Genomic DNA, 21,103 nt, shown 5'->3' on the forward strand with positions numbered 1-21,103 from the left:
AGAAATTTTCAATTTTTCGATTTAAATCCAAATGAAAACCGCTTATCATCTTATGGAAAGATTCAATTTGTCTATGCATTTAATTTTATATCATTATTCTGGAATGCAAAAATATTGAAATGTATCTGTGAATGATAAATTTTTGCAAATAACTTGTAAAATATATAAAATGTATATAACCATATAAAAATTCTTCTTGATAATCAGAATTAGCGAGATATATGATATTTTATTGGTCGAGTTATGTGGATTAAAGCAGAGGGTTGGTTACGTGCGTGGTAGATGGGCGCGAGGAACTCAGGAGTTAGTCGCGAGACGTCACTTGTTCACGATCTGGCAAACGGTGCGCTTTTCAGATCATCCCTCGAATGGAGGTGGCGGTGTTATTATCGTAAAAATATCTCGTGACATTTTTTTTTCCAAACGTAATTAATTTTGATGTTAATGATGATGATGATCGTTAATGACGAATAATTTGTCGACGAACAATGAAAAGATTCGTATGAAACGAATAATTTATAAAGAGTTTTTTTGTTTTCGAAATAATTTTCAAAGTGAGAAAGAACGTTTGTTGTTATGTGACTTAAGAGAAAAGATACCGGAAAGTAATCGATTTGGTATCGCAAACAGTGATGAAATTGATGAACAATGAACGTGTCGGAATATTCATTTTATGAGAATATTAGCGACGAATTGAAATATTTGGAAAAAGTACGCGGCCCTAAGTATTTACCTCTAACGTTGATAGTGCCTATCACTCTCACGTACGTCATCATTTTTGTAACCGGATTTGTTGGCAATATCATCACTTGCATCGTTATTTGGAGAAATCCGACTATGCAGACACCGACGAACTATTACCTGTTCAATTTGGCGGTATCCGATTTACTGTTTCTAATACTAGGTAAGTTTGTCGATGCTCGTTATTCGTTTTTTCTTATTTCAGTAATATTTTATTAATATTAATATTATTTTACTAATAATTAATATATATATTGATCAATAAGAATGATTTAGTTATGAACGAATTATAGCAATTACGAGTAGAATTTTATTTATTAAATTAATAACATTAAAGTATTAATATTATACGATTTATAAATCTACAATTATTATTTAAAATAGTTCTTAAGGATACTTTTGACGATATCGAACTTTTGTGATATCGAAACATTAATCATTTATGATTTACGTGCTGTGCTGTTGCACTTTGACGCACGTGTAACGCATTGAATTCGTTTTATTGATAAAAATTATATTCAAGCATCATATTCACATTAGAAATGAAAGTTCATATAAATATAAAAAAAAAAAATAAAATAAGAGTATTAATAAATAAAATAAGAGTTAACAAATTTTAAGAAAAGGATTTATCTCAAATAATTCGTTATTGTAATATTTGATTTATTTTTTTCCCAATATGCAATAAATTAATAATTTCACTTAATACAAAATTTTACGCAGAATTATCAGATATCAGATAATATTTGCAGAATTGGTACATATTAAATCGTAATTGTTGGCTAATAAATTATCTTCTTTGCTGTAATGAACAATTTCGTGTTACAATTTTATTTGTATCGGGTGTTGACCCATGATCTCTGTGAATAAATTATTTTGCATCGAAAGTAACATTACAGTTAATTTATATTTACTGATTTCTGATTTTTTTCTGAGATCATTATTTTGTTTTATTTTTTCTTTTTTCAATTGATTCAATTAATATAATTTAACGAAATCTGATTTATTAATATAATATTTATTAATTTTAATTAATAAATTTTAATTAATAAATTATTTGATTAATTAATAAATTATTTTAATTAATTAATTATTTGATTTATTAAGTAAAAACGAATATAATTTGAAGAATATAATTTGAAGAATATAATTTGAATTTCATAGATAAAGTTGTGATAAGAAAAATATCTGATCAGAGAATGTTTCTCATTTAAATTATTGAATCTTTTTTTTGTTTCTGCTTTATTATAAGAAATTTTATCCTTTTCTTCCAATCTAAATTATTTTAAATTATTTGTATCGTCGATCATGAAAAGAAATTGAACGAATAAATTCAATACGAATGATTTTTACTTCATCGCCACAATTCTATCATTTTATCCTAATGCGATATGATAATTTCATAAACGAAGTGTGTCAATCAAAGAAAAGCATCAATTTCTATGAAAATGGTTATAGCATGCGTATGAGTACGAATTTTTCGATTGATTTTCAGGTTTACCCTTTGAACTGAGTGTATTTTGGCAACAATATCCATGGCAATGGGGATTAGGAATATGCAAACTAAGAGCGTACGTCTCTGAAACGTGAGTCAACGTAATGAAAAATGAAAAATATTAGAAGCAAATAACGCTAAAGAAAACAAAAAGATATCAAATTTACATAGAAATACAAGAATTTTCTTTTTGAAGGTCCTCTTACGTGTCAGTATTAACTATAGTGGCATTCTCAATAGAAAGATATTTGGCAATTTATCATCCTCTTCGTCATTATCGAAGCGGTCTGAAACGTGCTATACGGTCTATCTTTGGTGCATGGCTGATAGCTTTAATTTTTGCTATGCCATTCGCAACTTACATCGATATCAATTACGTTGAATATCCACAAAGTGAGTTCTTGAGCAAAATTGTATATTTTCATTTTTTATGGTTTTTTAATTATTATTCATATTAAAAAAAAAAATTTTTTTTTCAAATTTTTTCAAATTTTTCTACGTTTACACAATGAAAGTTGATAGAAGAACGAGAAATAATTCTAGATCATTATACAATTTATATAATTAGATATATAGGCTAGAAATTTAAACAACTAATAGGAAATAAATGTATAAATGTCATACATTCGTATTACAAATGATATTATATTAATATAATAAATAGAAATTCAAACTATAACGAATAAACGTATAAATGTCATACATTCGTATTACAAATGATATTATATTAATATAATTTTCCATTAGGATCGGTACAGACAATATCAGATATTTACTCAATCATATGAACTATTGAATTACAAATACAGTTTATGAGCCGAAAATTTAGTCAATAATAAAAATTTATTGATTGAATAATGAATGGTTTGGAAAATCAGGAACAAATGAGAGCAGGAAACGCGATTAGAAATATTTTTCAGAAATATATTTTGATCATGTATATATATTTCATATATTTCACTGGTTTTCGATACGAATTCTCTTTCTGAATGTTTTGCTGAATGTTTCGCGTTTTCATTTACAGATTCCAAACGAAATTCAGAAGAATCCGCGATTTGTGCGATGCTAAAAGAAAACATGCCTGAATTTCCTCTCTATCAACTTAGCTGCATTCTCTTTTTCCTCATACCAATGGCATTTATCGCGGTGCTTTATATTCGGATAGGATTACGAATACAAAGTGACAGCCTTGCGGAGAACGTCGAGGGATACGTTCACGGGGAAACGAAACAAGTCCAGTCACGAAAAACCATCACACGAATGCTGAGTAAATAATCAATCTTAAATAAACATTATTCCGTTCTTTATATATATCCATAAAGTTTTAATGTGCTCGTAAATTACAACATTAACACGCGTATATCTTTGCCGTGCCAGTAAATATGAGAAACTGATTCAACCATGACGACAGACATTATTCCACATAGATTATATCCTATCAAGGAATGTGTTTTAGAAATTGATGAGGAAACTGACGTTTGACGTGGACGTCAAACTCTTTGAGATCATTATACCACAGACAATTTTCACCTTGTCGATAATATGTGACATCTGAAAATAAGAATATTCTTGCTCGCTGGAAAAACATTTGAAAATTTTATTACTCGATTAATTTTTTTCCTTCTTTAAAATCTTTAATTTTTATTTTAATTTATTCATAAGCATTGCCACTTATTTTCTTTGAAATTCATTGTAAATATTTTTTATTTTTTTTTATGAAAAATTATAAAAAAAATCAAAAGATAAAAAGGAAAGAAATAGAATAGTAAGTAAATGAAATTTGGTATAAAATATTCACTGCTGATACGAAGAGACTGAAGCCAATGATAGAAAGAAATCGTGCTTCGAATTGATTCTACAGGTGCCGTGGTGATCACATTTTTCATCTGTTGGGCGCCGTTTCATGTTCAACGATTATTATATGTGTATGAGGACTCGACGTACGATGACATAAACCAGTGGGTATATCCGCTCACTGGTTGTCTTTACTACTTCAGCACGACTATTAATCCTATCTTGTATAATGTGATGAGCGCGAAATATCGGAACGCTTTTAAAGAAACGTGTCGATGCTCGCCTAGCAATCCATCCATTCCCAGAACCGGCCTAAGTAGCGTGAGAAATTCGAGTATAATTTGTGGTAACAAAAGATCTCAGGTTTTTCGTGGAAGAAGTGCAAATAGACAAAATAGTTGTAACATGTAAGTTAAATTTCATATATAATTAAAAACATGTCCCTCGTTAGTCGTTAATCTCGTATCTCTTTCTAAAATTTTCCTGAATTCTGAATTGTTTATTACATGAAAGTTCATAAACGAATTTAACTTTGGGAATTGTTCCCGAGGTAGATACAACGCATCGAGCCGCATGGAAAACAACTTACGAGGGGAAGCGCAGCTAGACCATAGAGAAAAGCGACAAAATGTATTTGCAAATGATTCGTTGACAGCGGAAAACAACGAAATTGTAACTGCACAGTTTTTAAATCAATTAAAAAAATCATCGGTTTTGGTACATACGAAAAATGGACGTCTCAAATATCAAGTGTCTGACAATAATACATCTACAAACGAGACACATATCTGATTGCTGAATCGTAAAAAAGGGTAAATATACATATTGTTAAAATTTCGAATGGTATAAATTATTAATTTCGGAATATTAACATGAAAATATCGTTTATTTTAAACCTTTAAAACAGCGGTTACTTTTTTAATCCATTAATTTCTGACTTATCTTGTTAAGAAAATTAATTCACACGTTTCAAAATTCTTGCATTTGAGATATAACGAAAAATGTGAATCGATATAATTGAAAAATATTATTTTGATATTCAAATTTTATGTGATGTTCGGAAAAATGTATGATGGAATATAAGGTATAAATATATTATCTTTCAACAAATATAGCCTTAAAATATTTACGATAATAACATTAAAAGTTATTAAATTTGATATTTCAGTCGAAAAAATTGATGAATTTTTATTATGATTAGTTGACACTTAAAGACATAATTTTTGAGTAATATGAGAAAAATTTTTCAAGAAAAACTATAAAAATATGGACGAACTAATAATACGCATATAGAATATAATTATATTATAACGATGAAAAATATTATGGATTTAATATCGATTTGATTTTGGTGAATTTTTGGTATTAAATTTTCGTGTTAAATATTGTATATAGATAAATATACACGATAAATAGTAGCTTTCTTTCGAATCATATAACACAACACGATTATTAATATACTATATGTATATATATATATATACAATATATTGACTATAAATCTATTACACATGTAAACACATTTGATTAGATTGTAATATTATATATATTATTATATTAAATATATTATTACATTTATATTACGATTAATAATTTTAAAACCTTTTCAATTTAATTTTTTTTCTCAATTCTTTTTTTTAATACAATTTTGTACAAATATATTTTAATTTAAAAAATATATTTGCAGACAATATTTGACAATTCTAAGATTTGAATTTGAAATTTTATTTTTTTTATAGTTTTACAGTCTTTTTATAGTCCTTCTTACAGTTTTTTATCATTATTCTTCATTTTGGGATTTGTAAAACATAGAGTTTTTTCAAGTAATAAAAAGAGCAACGATTTTTATAAGTATTTTCTCATTATAATATTTGATAGAAAATATATGATCAAATATACAATATACATATAACTTAATATATATCAATCAAAAATCGAATTTAAAATTTCCATAATTTTGTTATTAAGATTTCCAAAATCAAAAACTTTATGATTAAATCAAAAAGTTTTAATGAAAATCTTTGCATAATTTAATTTACCTTATTGAAATTAAGTGTTAAAATATTATTTTATTGAATGTTAATAATAAAAGAAAGAAACATTATTATCATTATTTTTATTTTTTTATCAAGAAACAATATAAAACATTTGCTATAATTCTTTTATTACAACTATCTTATTACATTTTAATGAAAGCTAATTTAAAGAATTTTTTTTATCTAGTTTATTTTATTACTTATTCACTAAAATATTAATTCTTTTTTTTTTTAACGAATTTTCTTCGACAAAATTGTTAAAACTTAAAACTTTTAGTGAAATTCATAATATCTATTCAGCAATACTTAATATTATTTTATCTCTGATAAAATTTATTTTCGTTTTGGCCACTTATTTGAATTCTAATTTTTGCAATAGATGATTAACAATTTACGATATAAGAGATATAAAAGATAATAATTAGTAAAATAGTAAATTATTTAAAGAGATATTTTGAATGACTATGATAAATTATAATCAATGCAAATTATCCTATTTTCATTGAGTTTTTTTATCATAAATGATTACATCTTTCATATCATATAATATATCATTAATAATATGATTTTGAGCAGTTAAATCAACTTTTCAGAACTTATGAAAACAATCCAAAATTAATATCTGGACTTATTATCTAGATTGATGTCAAATCTCTTCTCAATGAAGAAATGATATAATCAATTTTATCCAATTTAGAGAATGCAATAATAAATGACAATTAATTTACAGAACTAATTTCAAGAAATCTATTTTTAAAGTTATAATGTTTTATTAACAAATTTGTAGAATCAATTTCAATATTTAATCATATCGAAGATAGTTCGATATTTTGCTTGTATATTTATATTAATATGTTTCATAACAATTTTATTATTATACTCATAATTATATTATCAAATCTGATATATATATTTTCTGCATGTTTTTATTCATTTTTTAATTCATCTATACCATTTTTTCATTGAAAAGAGATATTAATCAATCATAGTTATTAATTTTCTAAGAAATTATTAAATTTTTTTCTATTTAATTAAATAATTTAATGATGGCAATCACAAATAATGTAATTATTAATATATAATTATATAATTTTCTTTCTTTAATTTTTTCTTAATTATTCATTATTACAAATATAAAATTTAATATTTTATTTAAGATTATAAAATAAAACTTATTTTATTTTAAATAAAAATTTAATTTTAATTCCAACTATTATTAGTGCAATATTATTTTATGCTGAATATTTTATGCTTATGAGAATAATATTAAAATGGTAAAAAAGTTTGTATTATTTTTGATACGTAATATATATATTGATACATATAAATAATATGCATATAATAGTAGATCTATATTATAATTTATCTATGACTTATAACATTCTAGTTCTTTTTGATGTTAATAGTTGGCTATACTGATATAAAATTTTAACGTACTTATTCAAATGTGAATAGTGAATAGTGAATATTATTCTCAATTTTATAGTTATTTTAACATAATATATATATGTAAAATAAAATTTGAGCAAAAAACTGTTTTATTTTATAATACAATAAAACTTTTAAACTGATTATTATATTATTTGTTTACATTTTTATAAATGTATATGATAACTTTAATTTTACTCTCCAATTTCACTATTTGTTTTTGTTTACACTTATGTTTTTTATTCATATGAGAGTATTTTAATCAGCATATAAAAATGTAATAAAATATTTAGACTATTTAGATTGTTTATTAAAAAAAGTATGCCTAATTACAGTAAGTAATTAATTTTATATTTTATATAAATATATATGTATGTATATTTTGTATGTAAACTTAAATTTTTTTGATAATTTTAATAGGAAATGAATCTTGTAGCAAATATAAAGCACAATTCGAAGACTGTAATAAAAATGATGTAAAGATAGAATCTAATATAAAAATGACAGAATCTTTTTATAATTCTCAAAATTTTTGTTTAAAATTGTCACAAGATTCTAATATATCTGATGTTCAAAATGTTAATGATGCAGATGTAATAATAATGAGTGACTCCAGTTCTAAATCAACTTGTTCTATACCTAAATATGTCTTAGGATCAACATCAAATAATCATCCTACAATAGATAATACTATTTATATTGAAGATTCTTCAGATTCTGATTCTATAGATATTACAAATGAAAAATATTTCCAATCTTGGAGAGCAAATAAAAAATCCTATTTTATTAATAATTTTCAAGAAAGAAAAGATATTCTAAAAAAAAATAATATATTGCCTATATCTGATGACTTTTCATCTAGTAGTAGTGGACAAGAATATATAACAACTTCTAAGAGGACAAATAGTAGTTATATCAGTAGTTGTACCAGAGAAAATAGAGTTAATGATATATCAGAAACAAATATTCAATGCAATACTAATACTACTGATATTAATAATTTGAAAAATTCTAATGATATTATTCAATTACCTAAAACCACGTCTCATATTAATAGTGATTTAAAAAAAAAAATTTCAAAAGAAGATTCTAAAAATATTATAAAAAATATAAAATCTACACGGATAATATATGAATCACCTAAAATTCAAAAAGAAAAAAATGTGATATCTAATAAAGAAATAGATAACAATATTATACATCCAGCTATTTCACCTAAAAATAATTTAAAAACAAATAATATATTTATTGATGAAACTCAAGAGGATTCTGAAAGTGATATTATTCAAGATTCTCAAATGAATCTTACACATTCTTATAAAACTCGTGTTAATAAATTTTTAAATGCACCATATATAGAAAAAGATACAACATCTATTAAACTATCAGAAAGAAAAAGAAAACAAATTTCACAATGGCTTATGACAAATTTACCTGATTCTCAAAGTGATAGTTCACTTGATATTGTGCCTCTTACTAATAAGCATGATAAAAGTTCTGGAAATAGCAGTTTGGAAAGATTAGAAATGAATTATGAAACTCCAAACAATAGAGGAAAAATAAATCAATTACCTATAAATGAAAGTAAAAATATAGATTCAAAATGCAATAAAACATCTAATCCCACAGTATTACGTCAAACTATAATAAATGAATTTGTTCAAAAAGAAAAAAATTATGAATTTCATACATCACACAAAACTCATATTAATGATAATAAATTTTCAATTCCAAAAACAAATACATCCCAAAATATAGATATCAGGGACTGTGCAGATATATTAGATAAATTATATGGTAAATCTTGGCGCAATAAGGCTGATGTATTGTTTCCAAAATCTGAACCAAGAATGATTAATACAATTAAACAAGCAACTACTACAAAAAATAGAGCTGTTCAAACTGAAAGGTGATTATAATTATTATATATTATACTATATTATACTATAATTATACATTAATAGTAAATAAGATTTATAAATTTATTGTTACAGAAAGATAATAAATAGAGAAAGATTGTATATATCAGATTCAGACAGTTCTAACACATGTAAGTAATTATATTGTAGATGATTATATTTATTAAATTATATTTTACACTTATTTTAAAAAGATAGTTTTAATAATTTTAAATACAATTTATAGCTTTAAGAGATTTAAAATTACAAAATCGATCAAAAAAGAAAAGTGTACGAAAAAATATGAAACGAAAAGATGATACTTTTATAAATGATCAAACATCATCAGGAAGTGAAAATGAAAGTTTATATTATACTGCATTAACAAATCCAAGAGTATCAAGTACACAAAATAGTACACAATCGAAAACAGTATTTCCATCAATTGTACAACGGTAATAATTGATTTATAAATAGTTTATAATAAAAAAAATTTTTTTAATAATGTTATTTTATTTTTCAGAGCTATTGAAATATGTGATACAGATTCTGAAGATAATGATAATATAGATAACAGGAATCAAATATTTAACATAAGAGGAAGAAAGTTATCATTCAATAATGAAAGTGAAGATTCAAGCACTAGTGAATTTGATCCTGGTGATGAAATACCACCAAAATCTACAATTAAGAAAGGTATATATATAACAAATATAATACATTATATACATAAATTATATGATCATATGAATTTATATACTAGATTGTATATATATTTCTAGATTTTATTAAAACTATACAAGAAATACCTAAATTAAAGACACAAAATAAATTAACTTCTGACAATCCAAATTATAAAAAACATAACAGCTTCTTAGCGTCTTTAAGTGAAAATATTTCTCTTACTAATGTACATCCAGATGCTAAAAAATATAGATTAGATTATAAAAATAATAAGGAAAATTTATGTAAATACTTGTACAAACTATATAATGAGAAAGTATTTGATAATGAATTACCAGAAGATATGTCAATAGAATGGAATGTTCGTATGAGAGGAACTGCTGGTTTTTGTTATAATAAGAAATCAGTAAAAACACTTGGTGGTATTGTAAAATCATCACGAATAGTTCTAGCAACAAAGGTATATTTATATATTTTTTAAATACAATTATTGAAATAATTTAAAAAATTAAAAAAATTATATATAGATTTTAGATACTCCAGATAGACTTAGAGATACTTTAATTCATGAAATGTGCCATGCAGCTGCATGGTTAATAAATGGAATCTCTGATGGACATGGTCCATTTTGGACAAAATGGTATATTATTTTAAGTATTTATTATTTTTATATTTATTTAACAATTATTTTAATTAGTAGTATTTTAGGGCTAATAAAGCTATGAAAATATTTCCTGAATTACCACCAATAAGAAGATGTCATGATTACAAAATTAAAACTAAATTTACATATAAATGTATAAATTGTGGATACAGGTACAATGCTTTGTATATAATTATGCTTTCAAATATATGTGTGTGTGTATGTGTGTGTAAACAACTTTGAAATATATATTAACTTAACTTTTTAAACTTTATTATAGTATTGGAAGACATTCTAAATCTCTGGATATTGAAAAGAAACGATGTGGACATTGCTATGGAAAATTTGAGTTATTATTAAATAAAACAACAAAATCTGGAACTGTACAAATGCAAACACCAAAAAGAGAACCTTCAGCATTTGCACTTTATGTAAAAGAAAACTATAATTCTGTAAAAAAAGAACGTAATATAGGACATGCTGCAGTAATGAAACTTTTAGGTCAGCAATTTTCAGCAATTAAAATTGCGAAAAAACAAGAAAATATTGAAAATAATCCAAATATTATTAATTAAATAAGTTAATTAAAATTATATTTAGCATTTTTTTAAATTTTATTATTTTATTTAGAGATTATGTATTTCAGATACTTTTGACTATTCATATTTTATATGATTATTTTATAATTTATATGACTGACATGATTTTACCATTGCAGGCATTGGAATGTAAATTATGAAACGAAATGTTTATTATAGACAGGATAAATAATATTTGTAGTCATAATTTAGTATAATTAGATTATATAGACGTAATTGCGATTTATCAATTTGTAATTGAAATTTTATAATAAATGATATATACAATTATCATACCTTTATTTTAATTAATAGAGAAATATAATCCATATAAAGAATTATTAAATTATCTTATACTTCAATAAAAATTGCTTATTGTTATAATAATATAAATTAATGCGTAAAATTGATTAATTAATTTTAATTTCCAATTTATTGAAATGATTGAACTTGTTTTCACGAAAATATTGCGACTCTTTAATGAAAACGTACCTTAAGACTACTTGCATTTCAGACGCATGCGTTAAATTCACGGTGTGGCGGCGGCATCAACAGCGCACTCTAAAAACAGTCGAGCCGAAGATGGCGACGTGCGAGTGGCGGTGTCGGTGCGGTGTTTAAGAGAGAGGACCATGTTGTTACCGCAGTGTTCGCAGTATTTCCATAATCCGCGTTGAGTTCGGTGCAAATGTAGGAATGTCAGAAGCTAAAAGGGTACCTTTGCAAACCTTGGAGTTTCCGGAGTCCTTGGGCTACGCCACAAAAAAGGAGAAAAAAGGGGAAAAGGGCAAACAGCTCGCGCCCTCCTTCCGCTTTACACTTACCCTGCCAGAGTCGAACGAGAAGGCATGTCCTGAGTTCAACTATGCACAACTCCTCAAAGCAGCCGAGGTCAGTTCTTCCTTTCACTCGTTAATCTATCGAACAGAAAATGAAACCCATGATACCTATCCATACGGTCACGTTTACTAACACATTTAGTTTGATATAAACACCGGTTATGATTTCATTTTATATACACACTTTGACAAGAAACTGCAAAAATGCCAATGGAATCGCCCATTTTCAGAGTACATGAAACGAAGAGAACTTGTATCCGTTATTCAAGTGAATTGACATGTCGCAGATACTGAGCGAATTCTTACAGTTTTGTAATATATATTTTTCTTATTTATCTGTATATCTTTTGCTAGGATATATTAATATTATATCTAAATTCATAAAAAAAAGTATAATCAATTCGAAGCCATCGAATAGAAACGTCACAACGCATTACCGGTGGACGTTCGTGTTAACGTATGTTAACATTGCTAACATGAAATACCGTATGTTTGATGTTTCATTTTAAACATGATTATGAACGAGTGTTTAACATTCGTTTTCATGACAATCATTATTCTATATATGTAAAAAATAATAGACTTACTAGAATATGTTAATATTATTTGAAATTAGAAATTCACCAAAATGGTATACATCTTACTTTAAAAACATCTTTATCAAACTATAATACTTTCATTATTTTTTTATTTTTGTAAATAACAATTTAATTTATATCTTATCTCAATGATCTTTTATATATATATATATATATAATTATTATTACTTTTGAGATCGATGCATCAAGAGAAAACGTGATTGTCGATACGAGTGAAATACATTGCATTCAAATTAAATGAATATTATAAAATACATTTATTTTCTACATCATTTTTTTTATTTTTATATCATATTTATTTTAGTATTTCTATCAGTTATATTATTTTTTTTAATATTTATTAAAATGTATAAATTATTTACATTATTCCAAAAAAAAAAAGGAAAACTAGCTCAGTTTAAATTAAAAAAATTTAATTAGTCTAAAATGATTCTCATTTCAATTATAATTTTTAAGATTTTATAGAATTTTTTGCAAAAAAATTACGTTATAATTTTTATATTTACAATAAAATATAAAAGTAACAATTTTTATTTTTATATGATATTTGTTATAAACATAAGAAGAAAAATTTGCATATCATGTAAATGTATTAAATTTTATATGTATTATACTTTTTATGAAAAAAATTATTTTTTCATCTATATTATGATGTGATATTTTATATCACATATAAAATAAATTTATTTTATATAAAAAAAAAATGTATATTATTATTTTATAAATTTATTTTGCATTATTCAAATTTTTGTAATAAATTTTTCTTTTTAATAATAATATATGTAATTATAAAAATTCAATATGTCATATATTTGAAATAAGACTATTAATTTAGATATAATTTACATATATATAGTTTCAATTTATTGATAATTATATTTTTGTTACGATCAATCACACGTGGTAGCGTCTCTCATATTAGGAGAGTAGAAGATAACAAGGAGTTACGCGTCCCGAAAGAAAGAATAGTAGTGACAATCTGCATATAGTATGTGCTCCTGATATGAATGAACAGTTTATGCTCTCTTTCGAATCAATTCATCCTTCTTTTTTTATATTCATATTCCTGAATATGTATTTCATATATAGTATATATTATATTATATATTATTATATTATATATTATATTATATATCAATATTTAATTGATGAAATAATTTTTTATTTAAATGTTTATCAACAAATAAATTGTAAAAATATTAATTTATTTTTATGATATATTTAAATAAATCTTATACATCGAAATGTTATAATTAATAAATTTATAAAATATTAAAAATATAAAAATTTATAAAATGTATATGCAAAATAATTTTTTAATATTAAAATAAAAATAAAAGCATTTTCATTAAAATATTAAATTGAGCTAAAGCTAGATTCATAGGTTTTTTTTCAACATTAAAAATTGATGTTTAAATAATATTCAATTAATTTAATATATTATAATATTCAGTTTAATAAAAATAAATTTTTTTTTATAGAAAAAACGTAGGAAAGAATTGAAACGGGGAGATGAAAATGCAAGCAATGGATTATCTTTCGATGACGATGATGATGATGATAAGCTTCGAGATATGGCAAGACGGTTTGAAGCGAAATATGTATGTAAAACGTAATTTTTTAAGAATTTATAATAATTCCAGTACATATCGAATTATGAAAATTTATTCTCATTATACATGGAAATTTTAAATTTTGCAGGGAACTTCTACTATGGGTAGGAAACGACATAAATATGATGATTATGTGGATTTGGGAGCTGGATATGATGAAAATGATTCTTTTATCGACAATACCGATGCAGTATGTAACATATTTAAATATTATTGTTATTTAATATATATTTAGCATATTATATATCATTTAATGATTTTAGTATGATGAAATTGTACCAGAAGAGATGACCACAGCACATGGAGGATTTTATATTAACTGTGGAGCTCTTGAATTTCGGACAACAGATCGGCATTTATTGGTTCATAATAATAACAATAATAATAATAATAATCAAAGCAATGATGACGAAAGCAGTGAAAGTAGTGAAGAAGATACAGAGGATGTGGATAGTCCAAAAAGATCAGAAAAACGAAATCTTAGTTCATCAGATGAAGATGATACTGAAGATATTACTGGTGATCAACCAAGAAATAAAGTAATTGAAATTATAATATAATATTATTATTTTTATTGTAATAATATATTAAATATTTTTATTTTTTTTATTTTTTTAGAAACAAAAGATAGATGAAAATGGTGAAAAGAAACAGAGTCATGAAAATATTATTAAAAAGAAGAAAAAACAACAAAATTCTCAAGATCAGCAAAATTTTCAACAAGATAGAGATACTTTAAGTAGACGAAAAGAGAAAGGAGAAACTACAGATGCTGAAGGTAATGTACTCATATAACATTATAATATAATAATATGATATATTCATTTTTATAATAATATAATATAATTTTCAGTTTCAGAAGATCAAGAAGATAAAAAGAAATCTGATAAAATAGATACACAAAAAAATAAAAATACATCAGATAAAAAATTTGATATAAAAAAATTTGAAAAAAAGACGTCAAATAGTAATGGTTATGATACAAAAAAATTAGAGCTAAAAAAATTAGGTGGTAAAGATAGTAACATTGATGATGCAATAGAAAGTGTAGTTAATGCTGCAAGAGTTGAAGATGAATCAAGTAGAGATACAACAGATTCCGGTAAATCTCGGTGTATAGGTACAGAATCAGAATGTGATGATATTGATAAAGAAGAAGCACCATTACCTGATTCTCTTCCAGAAAACATTGTAGAAATAGTTAATAAATTAAAAGCGTGTGCTGAAAACAATAAAGAAGGAAAAGCTAAATTTTTTAATGCAGCAGTAAATGCATTATTGTTGAGGTAAGAAGATTGAAATATAATATTTCAATCTTTAAAAAAATAAGTTTCAGAATTTTTGTTTTAGTTTAGAGAAAAAATTGAGGGCACTTCCTTCTTCGAGTTTAAGATTAGAAACATATGGTCATCTCGCACGATTTTTACCATGTAGTAAAGTAGCACTTCAAAATAGAGCAAAAAAATTATTTGTGCAGGATGTGGATTATAAGACTAGAGATCTTATAAAAAGGTAATTTTATGTATATATTAGAAATTTAATTTATATATATTTTTTATGATTTTATTTATATTTTGTTTAATAATTATTAATGTGAATATTATTGTAGGCTAAAAACAGTGATTGATGAAATAATGCCATCTGTAGTATGCAAATATGTAGATGAGTGTCAAAAAGTGGCTGAAGGAAAGTAAGTATTCTTTGTAAATATTTTTTATTGATAATAAAGAAAAAAATTAATAAATTTATAAAAAAATTAGAATTAATAAAATTTTTGTGTGATTTTAAAATATAAACTAAATATTTATATAATCTTGAATGGGAACTTACATAATAATCTTTTATTTCTTAGTCCTCATTTATACTGGGATATATATCGGTACTGTTGGTAAGGTGCCCCTCGTAAGAGGAAACCTTTTCTATTTTTACCTTTCTGATTATTATCTTTTGTTTCTTTGATCTTTTCTAGTTTCCCTTTCTTTATTCATGCTTATATATATGCTATCTCTTTCTCAATATTTCTTATTTTTAAAAAAAATAGTTCTTATGTTGATAGTTCTAAATTAAAAAAAATTTTTTTTTATTATTCTTGTTGAGATAGCAAAAATGCGGGGCTTATCATCAGTATCAGTGTTTAATTTATCATAAATATCATCCTTTTTGTCAAACAATAAAATTAAGTTTATTGAAAATTTAATAATCACACATTCACTATTTCATACATTTTTTATCTAGGGTTTCATAACAAAAAGAGAAAGTTCTCAGATTATGAAATTATATCACAATAAATAGTGATCATCATTTTTTTCATTATCGTGTCATAAATTTTTAAAAAATTGTTTCATTTTTCTTTATTTATAGTTTATATCTTCATTTTTCAGGGAAATAGAAGGATCTCCTGAAGATGTTGAGAGTTCTGATGACGAAGGTGTTTGTGAAGATGCAGATAAATCGAAAATTCCTAGGAAGCGATTTCCTTGGACTGAAGAAGCAAAGTTAATATTTTAAAATGGATATAATATATATATATATACATATATCCAAAAGATATTATATACATTTTTTTTTTTTCTTACAGGAAACTTGTTTCTGAAATCGCAAGTATAAAAAGTCAATGTTACAATGTTTTAAGACCAAGAAAATTAGATATGTATACTTATGTTGGATCTTTTATGGTTCGTCAAGTATTACCATTATGGCCACGTGGCTATATGACCACACATGCTTTATTAAAGTTTGTTGGTGAAGCTGAACCTACGTAAGTAGCATGCAAATTTGAGTGTATATAATTTTTTCTAAAATTATATGTGTTATTGAAAAATAATTTGTTTTTAGCACAAAAAAGAAAACAAAAAAATTGAAAGAAGTTGGTAATGGTAATACTACCAGTTCAGAAAATGTGATCTACAGTTCTGCGAGAGTTGAAGCATCAAGTATAAGTGCTACTTTTTCACAAGAGAAAGTCTCAGGAGGTGCATCTAAAATCCAAAATGTAACAGAAAATTCTACTAGTTACAAACAAGGAACTACAAAATCAAGTGATAGTATAGAGAAAAAGCAACATAGTATAAAGAATAAAGATAAAACTAAAGATATTGGCAATTCGGGACAATATCATGAAAATTCAACAGTTTTATCTAATAATTCCAGTGTAGGTAAAATTTCTGTTGTGCCTACAGCTCAGTTAATGGCTCAGAAACCTATTAAAAATCAAATGGAGAAAATTAATTTAATGGACCTAGTTAATAGTTCTCTTTCTATTACACCAGTTAATGATTTTCATAAATCATCTACGAAAATGAATGAAAATAAAAAGGATGTAGTTTCTATTACTGCTTATTCTGAAACTTCAAATGTTCTTCCAAATACAAATGAAGTGCCTCAAAGTGGACATCATTCCGTACACAGACAGGAAGCTTCATATTCATGTACGCAATCACAACATTCTAATTATTCCACATCAAATCAATCATCTTCACTTTCAAAAACGGTATCTCTAAAACATAGATTATTGAATGAAAATACCGATATAAAGAATGATAAAAAATTAGAAGATAAAGATATTGATTTGGTTAATAAGACTGAAAAAAGAGATAAAAAACGGGAGCGATGTGTTGAAAGTAAACACAAGTCGCATGATGTTAAGAAAAAGAAAAAAGATCAAAAGGTATTAGATAAACAATTAGGATATATTAATTCGGATGTAGTGCCTATACAGCAACAGCAGCAACCATCACTTACAAAAGAAGAACAAGAACAGAGACAAAATGAAGAAACAATTGCTGCTACTAATTATTTAAGTCAAATTTTTAACGACGACGCATCTTCAAGAGGAATATCTGATAAACGAAAAGACGCTGGACTTATTTTAGATGATTTAGTAAGTAATGCGGTACAACCGTCAGAACAAGAAAAAGATGTTCAAATGGTGATGAGATCGTTAAAAGAATTACAAGAATTACAAGAAATGAAATACTCACCGAGTAATTCACCAATTAATAGTAATATACAAAAATCTAACAAATCGAATACACAATGTGCTACTTATCAAGATGAATATTCACGCTTATATTTAAAAAAAGACGTTAAACTTAAATCTAAAGAAGAATCACAATGGTAATATTATCAGATAGTGTACACTATAGACGTAAATTATGTTAAACAGGATGAAAATGCCAGTGAACAGATAATAATTTCATAGAGACCTATAGGCGGATTTTTCAGTAGATCTGTATTATTTTTGATGATAAATTAGTGTGAAATTGATCAGAACTTCTTCCATTAGTCGCGATATTATGGACGACCAAAATCATATGCAACTAATATAGCGTGCCGCGATCACATTGTATCGCACCAATTTTTAAATATTTTAACAAACCGCCAAATTGTGTAAATATATTCATTCGTAGTAATTTGAAAATGCGCATGTACAAAGTAAGCGTAAATTATGGAAGTATGTTAATCGTATAAACACTTGTAAATAAGTTAACGTCCATTCATCGCTGTGAATGGGGTGGTCTGAAATTTTTTTATTATAAGCATATTGCTGTTTGACGATTTTAATATAAGTCTATCAACAATAATTAAAAGTCTTTGATATGTGATAGATCGCATATTAATGTTTTATAAAAGAAATTTAGTTGTGAAGTGTTTTTCTTAATTTTGCATACTGCCAGAATATAAGAAGTGGAATAAAAAATTTATTTTTTCACAATATCATCTAATATATAATAAATATTTAACCACCCTAAATCACAGAGCGATAAAGAATGTTTTGAACGGTGTTCCTTTTGCGCACGAACGGCTATTATGATTTTATGACATCATAATAAAAAACATGGTAATGTGTGTGTGTATATTTTTTGATATGTATTCGGAAAATCTTTGCCTTCCAAATTGTTAATTAATTTATGACTTATAAGCAAATTATCTCATTTGCTTGTTAAATAAAATGGCAGATATTACGGAAAATTACTGTAGATTTCGCGCAGTTTATAAAAAGAAAAAAAAATAGTCAAACATGTGTTTAATATTTAATTGTCTATTTTTAGAAGCCTTAGCTAGAACAATTATTAAATTGCGTTTACAAATTATAAACTTGTATAATTGGTATGTAACTTCATTAAACTTGTTGATTTTAATAATCAGAATGTACGAGCGAATGTGCGTGAAAGTACTGTTTTAGAAAGAGCTACGATATTTTTGGAACACGAAAATGATTAGTGATTGTATTATATACCACACCTTTTTCCCCTCTAATCTTACCCATATGATACTTAGAATATGATTAAGCGTCTTGTATAATTCTTCATTCGAGAATTTCCACAAAGACGACTTAAAATATAAGTTTTGAATATTTTTTACATTATCGATATATTTCTTACCTTACCTATGTCCGATAAGTATATTGTAGATGTGCCTCCAACAACATTTAAAAGTTGTAAATATTATGTGATATACGTACGAATAATTTATTTCAAGCTTTTTTTGTATTATTTGTAAGTTTTAACATATTAAAGGAATTCTAAAATAATGAGTGTTTTAAACAGAATAAATAGAAAACAAAAAAAGATGAAACATATTGTTTCTATTCTTAAAAATTTTCAATAAAATGCATTAATTTAATAATGATTTTTATACAATCTTTATAGATTTTGATTCGCTTTGATTGATGGGTTAATTTAATGCGTAAATCTGAAAAAAGGTCATGCATTCATTACATCTACGGATCTTTTCATCTATGCATACAGAATGCATTTAATTCTTTAAAGATTATTTAAAGACATTTACATCTAAATCTATAATTGATTAAACCGACTGAAACAAACAAACTGTCTATTGACATGTTTTTTATTTGATATATTGTGTTTTTCTTCTTTATTCAATATAGTTTTTATGTACCTGATCGAATCACTCTGCAAAATCAAAACAAATAATTTAGATTATTTTTTAGCAGACATCGTACAAAAAAAAAGGTCAATGCAGAGAATGTAATTTTTGATGAGGAGAAGATAAGTAAACAAGGTAACTCCGTTTATAACAGAGGGCAGTTAGGATTTAATGAACATAAGTAAGATGAAAAAAAATACGGCAATCATGATACATCTCGTAAAGAACACAACAACGGACGACATAGTTTAGGAGAATTTGAAGTCGTCGATTATGAAAAAAATTCTTTTAAACAACAAAGTAATGGATATTACAAAAAAAAGGACATCACAGAACCGGTTTCACTAATAAAGACCATAAAGACGAATCAGGAAATAATTTAAGTTTTTATGAGGATAATGATGAAGGAGGATATAGATCGTCCGAGAATAATGGATTATGGGTAAAAATCGAACTTGTTTAGGGATGGTTTCCATGACATATTTTATATTGAAAAAGATAAGGTACAACGCGAAAATAATGACAATAAGAAGGTAAATGTACTAATAAATCATTTTTAACAATTTTTAGCAATTGTAATATGAAAATCAAAAGAACATAATTATTTATCGATATATATATATATAATATATAAAATTAGTATAATAAATTAAAATATTATTTTATTATTTTTGTTAATTTTAATAATTATGATGATCATGTAGAGAATATAATGATGATCGATACAGAGATAGTAAAAGAAATTATTTAAATAGCGAAGAAGGGGCTTATTTTGATAAAAAAATATATTATCTAGTTATTTATCATAATAACGATCATGTGCCTTCATTTGAATATTCAAATTATAATATATATATATATATATA

The 21,103-nt window shown here is 24.9% G+C and overlaps 3 protein-coding genes across 5 annotated transcripts; all 3 read left to right on the top strand.

Annotated features, from left to right (window-relative positions):
• Positions 1-539: 539 nt before the first annotated feature.
• Positions 540-4,832, top strand: LOC102677128 (neuropeptides capa receptor-like). Of its 2 annotated transcripts, none has more exons than XM_006622262.2 (6): positions 540-904; positions 2,237-2,327; positions 2,433-2,629; positions 3,261-3,503; positions 4,098-4,437; positions 4,581-4,832. In XM_006622262.2, exons 1-6 carry the CDS (start codon positions 649-651, stop codon positions 4,582-4,584), a joined length of 1,131 nt encoding a protein of 376 aa, XP_006622325.1. In that variant the 5' UTR covers positions 540-648; the 3' UTR covers positions 4,585-4,832. The 2 variants fall into 2 exon arrangements, with proteins under 2 accessions (XP_006622325.1, XP_006622324.1); XM_006622261.2 differs by having other exon boundaries at positions 564-904; positions 4,585-4,832.
• A 2,942-nt stretch (positions 4,833-7,774) lies between these two features.
• LOC102673348 (protein PF14_0175-like) lies at positions 7,775-12,188 on the top strand. 2 transcript variants are annotated; one of them, XM_031513591.1, is made up of 10 exons: positions 7,775-7,828; positions 7,931-9,403; positions 9,489-9,544; positions 9,640-9,847; positions 9,916-10,088; positions 10,175-10,536; positions 10,604-10,716; positions 10,785-10,892; positions 11,000-11,220; positions 11,812-12,188. In XM_031513591.1, exons 2-10 carry the CDS (start codon positions 7,995-7,997, stop codon positions 11,916-11,918), a joined length of 2,757 nt encoding a protein of 918 aa, XP_031369451.1. In that variant the 5' UTR covers positions 7,775-7,828; positions 7,931-7,994; the 3' UTR covers positions 11,919-12,188. The 2 variants fall into 2 exon arrangements, with proteins under 2 accessions (XP_031369451.1, XP_031369452.1); XM_031513592.1 differs by lacking the exons at positions 7,775-7,828; positions 11,812-12,188 and adding an exon at positions 11,438-11,578 and having other exon boundaries at positions 7,960-9,403.
• LOC102677361 (ubinuclein-1) lies at positions 11,852-19,711 on the top strand. The gene is made up of 12 exons (XM_006622263.2): positions 11,852-12,188; positions 14,217-14,336; positions 14,437-14,538; positions 14,612-14,887; positions 14,967-15,126; positions 15,202-15,634; positions 15,699-15,860; positions 15,958-16,038; positions 16,201-16,236; positions 16,730-16,843; positions 16,927-17,106; positions 17,184-19,711. The coding sequence occupies exons 1-12, from the start codon at positions 11,994-11,996 to the stop codon at positions 18,466-18,468; spliced, it is 3,144 nt and encodes a 1,047-aa protein (XP_006622326.1). The 5' UTR covers positions 11,852-11,993; the 3' UTR covers positions 18,469-19,711.
• The last annotated feature ends 1,392 nt before the right edge of the window (positions 19,712-21,103 follow it).

Source organism: Apis dorsata, unplaced genomic scaffold (assembly GCF_000469605.1).
Source record: "Apis dorsata unplaced genomic scaffold, Apis dorsata 1.3 scaffold_683, whole genome shotgun sequence".
Classification (NCBI taxonomy): Eukaryota; Metazoa; Arthropoda; class Insecta; order Hymenoptera; family Apidae; genus Apis; species Apis dorsata.

Excerpts from the sequence above, each read along its gene's own strand:
- LOC102677128 (XM_006622261.2), top strand. The coding sequence starts at position 649 with ATGAACGTGTCGGAATATTCATTTTATGAGAATATTAGCGACGAATTG. Across the intron at positions 905-2,236 it reads TTTACTGTTTCTAATACTAG|GTTTACCCTTTGAACTGAGT; the intron begins GTAAGTTTGTCG and ends ATTGATTTTCAG. Across the intron at positions 2,630-3,260 it reads TTACGTTGAATATCCACAAA|ATTCCAAACGAAATTCAGAA; the intron begins GTGAGTTCTTGA and ends TTTCATTTACAG.
- LOC102673348 (XM_031513591.1), top strand. The coding sequence starts at position 7,995 with ATGACAGAATCTTTTTATAATTCTCAAAATTTTTGTTTAAAATTGTCA. Across the intron at positions 9,848-9,915 it reads TTTCCATCAATTGTACAACG|AGCTATTGAAATATGTGATA; the intron begins GTAATAATTGAT and ends TTTATTTTTCAG. Across the intron at positions 10,717-10,784 it reads GGTCCATTTTGGACAAAATG|GGCTAATAAAGCTATGAAAA; the intron begins GTATATTATTTT and ends GTAGTATTTTAG.
- LOC102677361 (XM_006622263.2), top strand. The coding sequence starts at position 11,994 with ATGTCAGAAGCTAAAAGGGTACCTTTGCAAACCTTGGAGTTTCCGGAG. Across the intron at positions 14,337-14,436 it reads GACGGTTTGAAGCGAAATAT|GGAACTTCTACTATGGGTAG; the intron begins GTATGTAAAACG and ends TAAATTTTGCAG. Across the intron at positions 14,888-14,966 it reads GTGATCAACCAAGAAATAAA|AAACAAAAGATAGATGAAAA; the intron begins GTAATTGAAATT and ends TTATTTTTTTAG.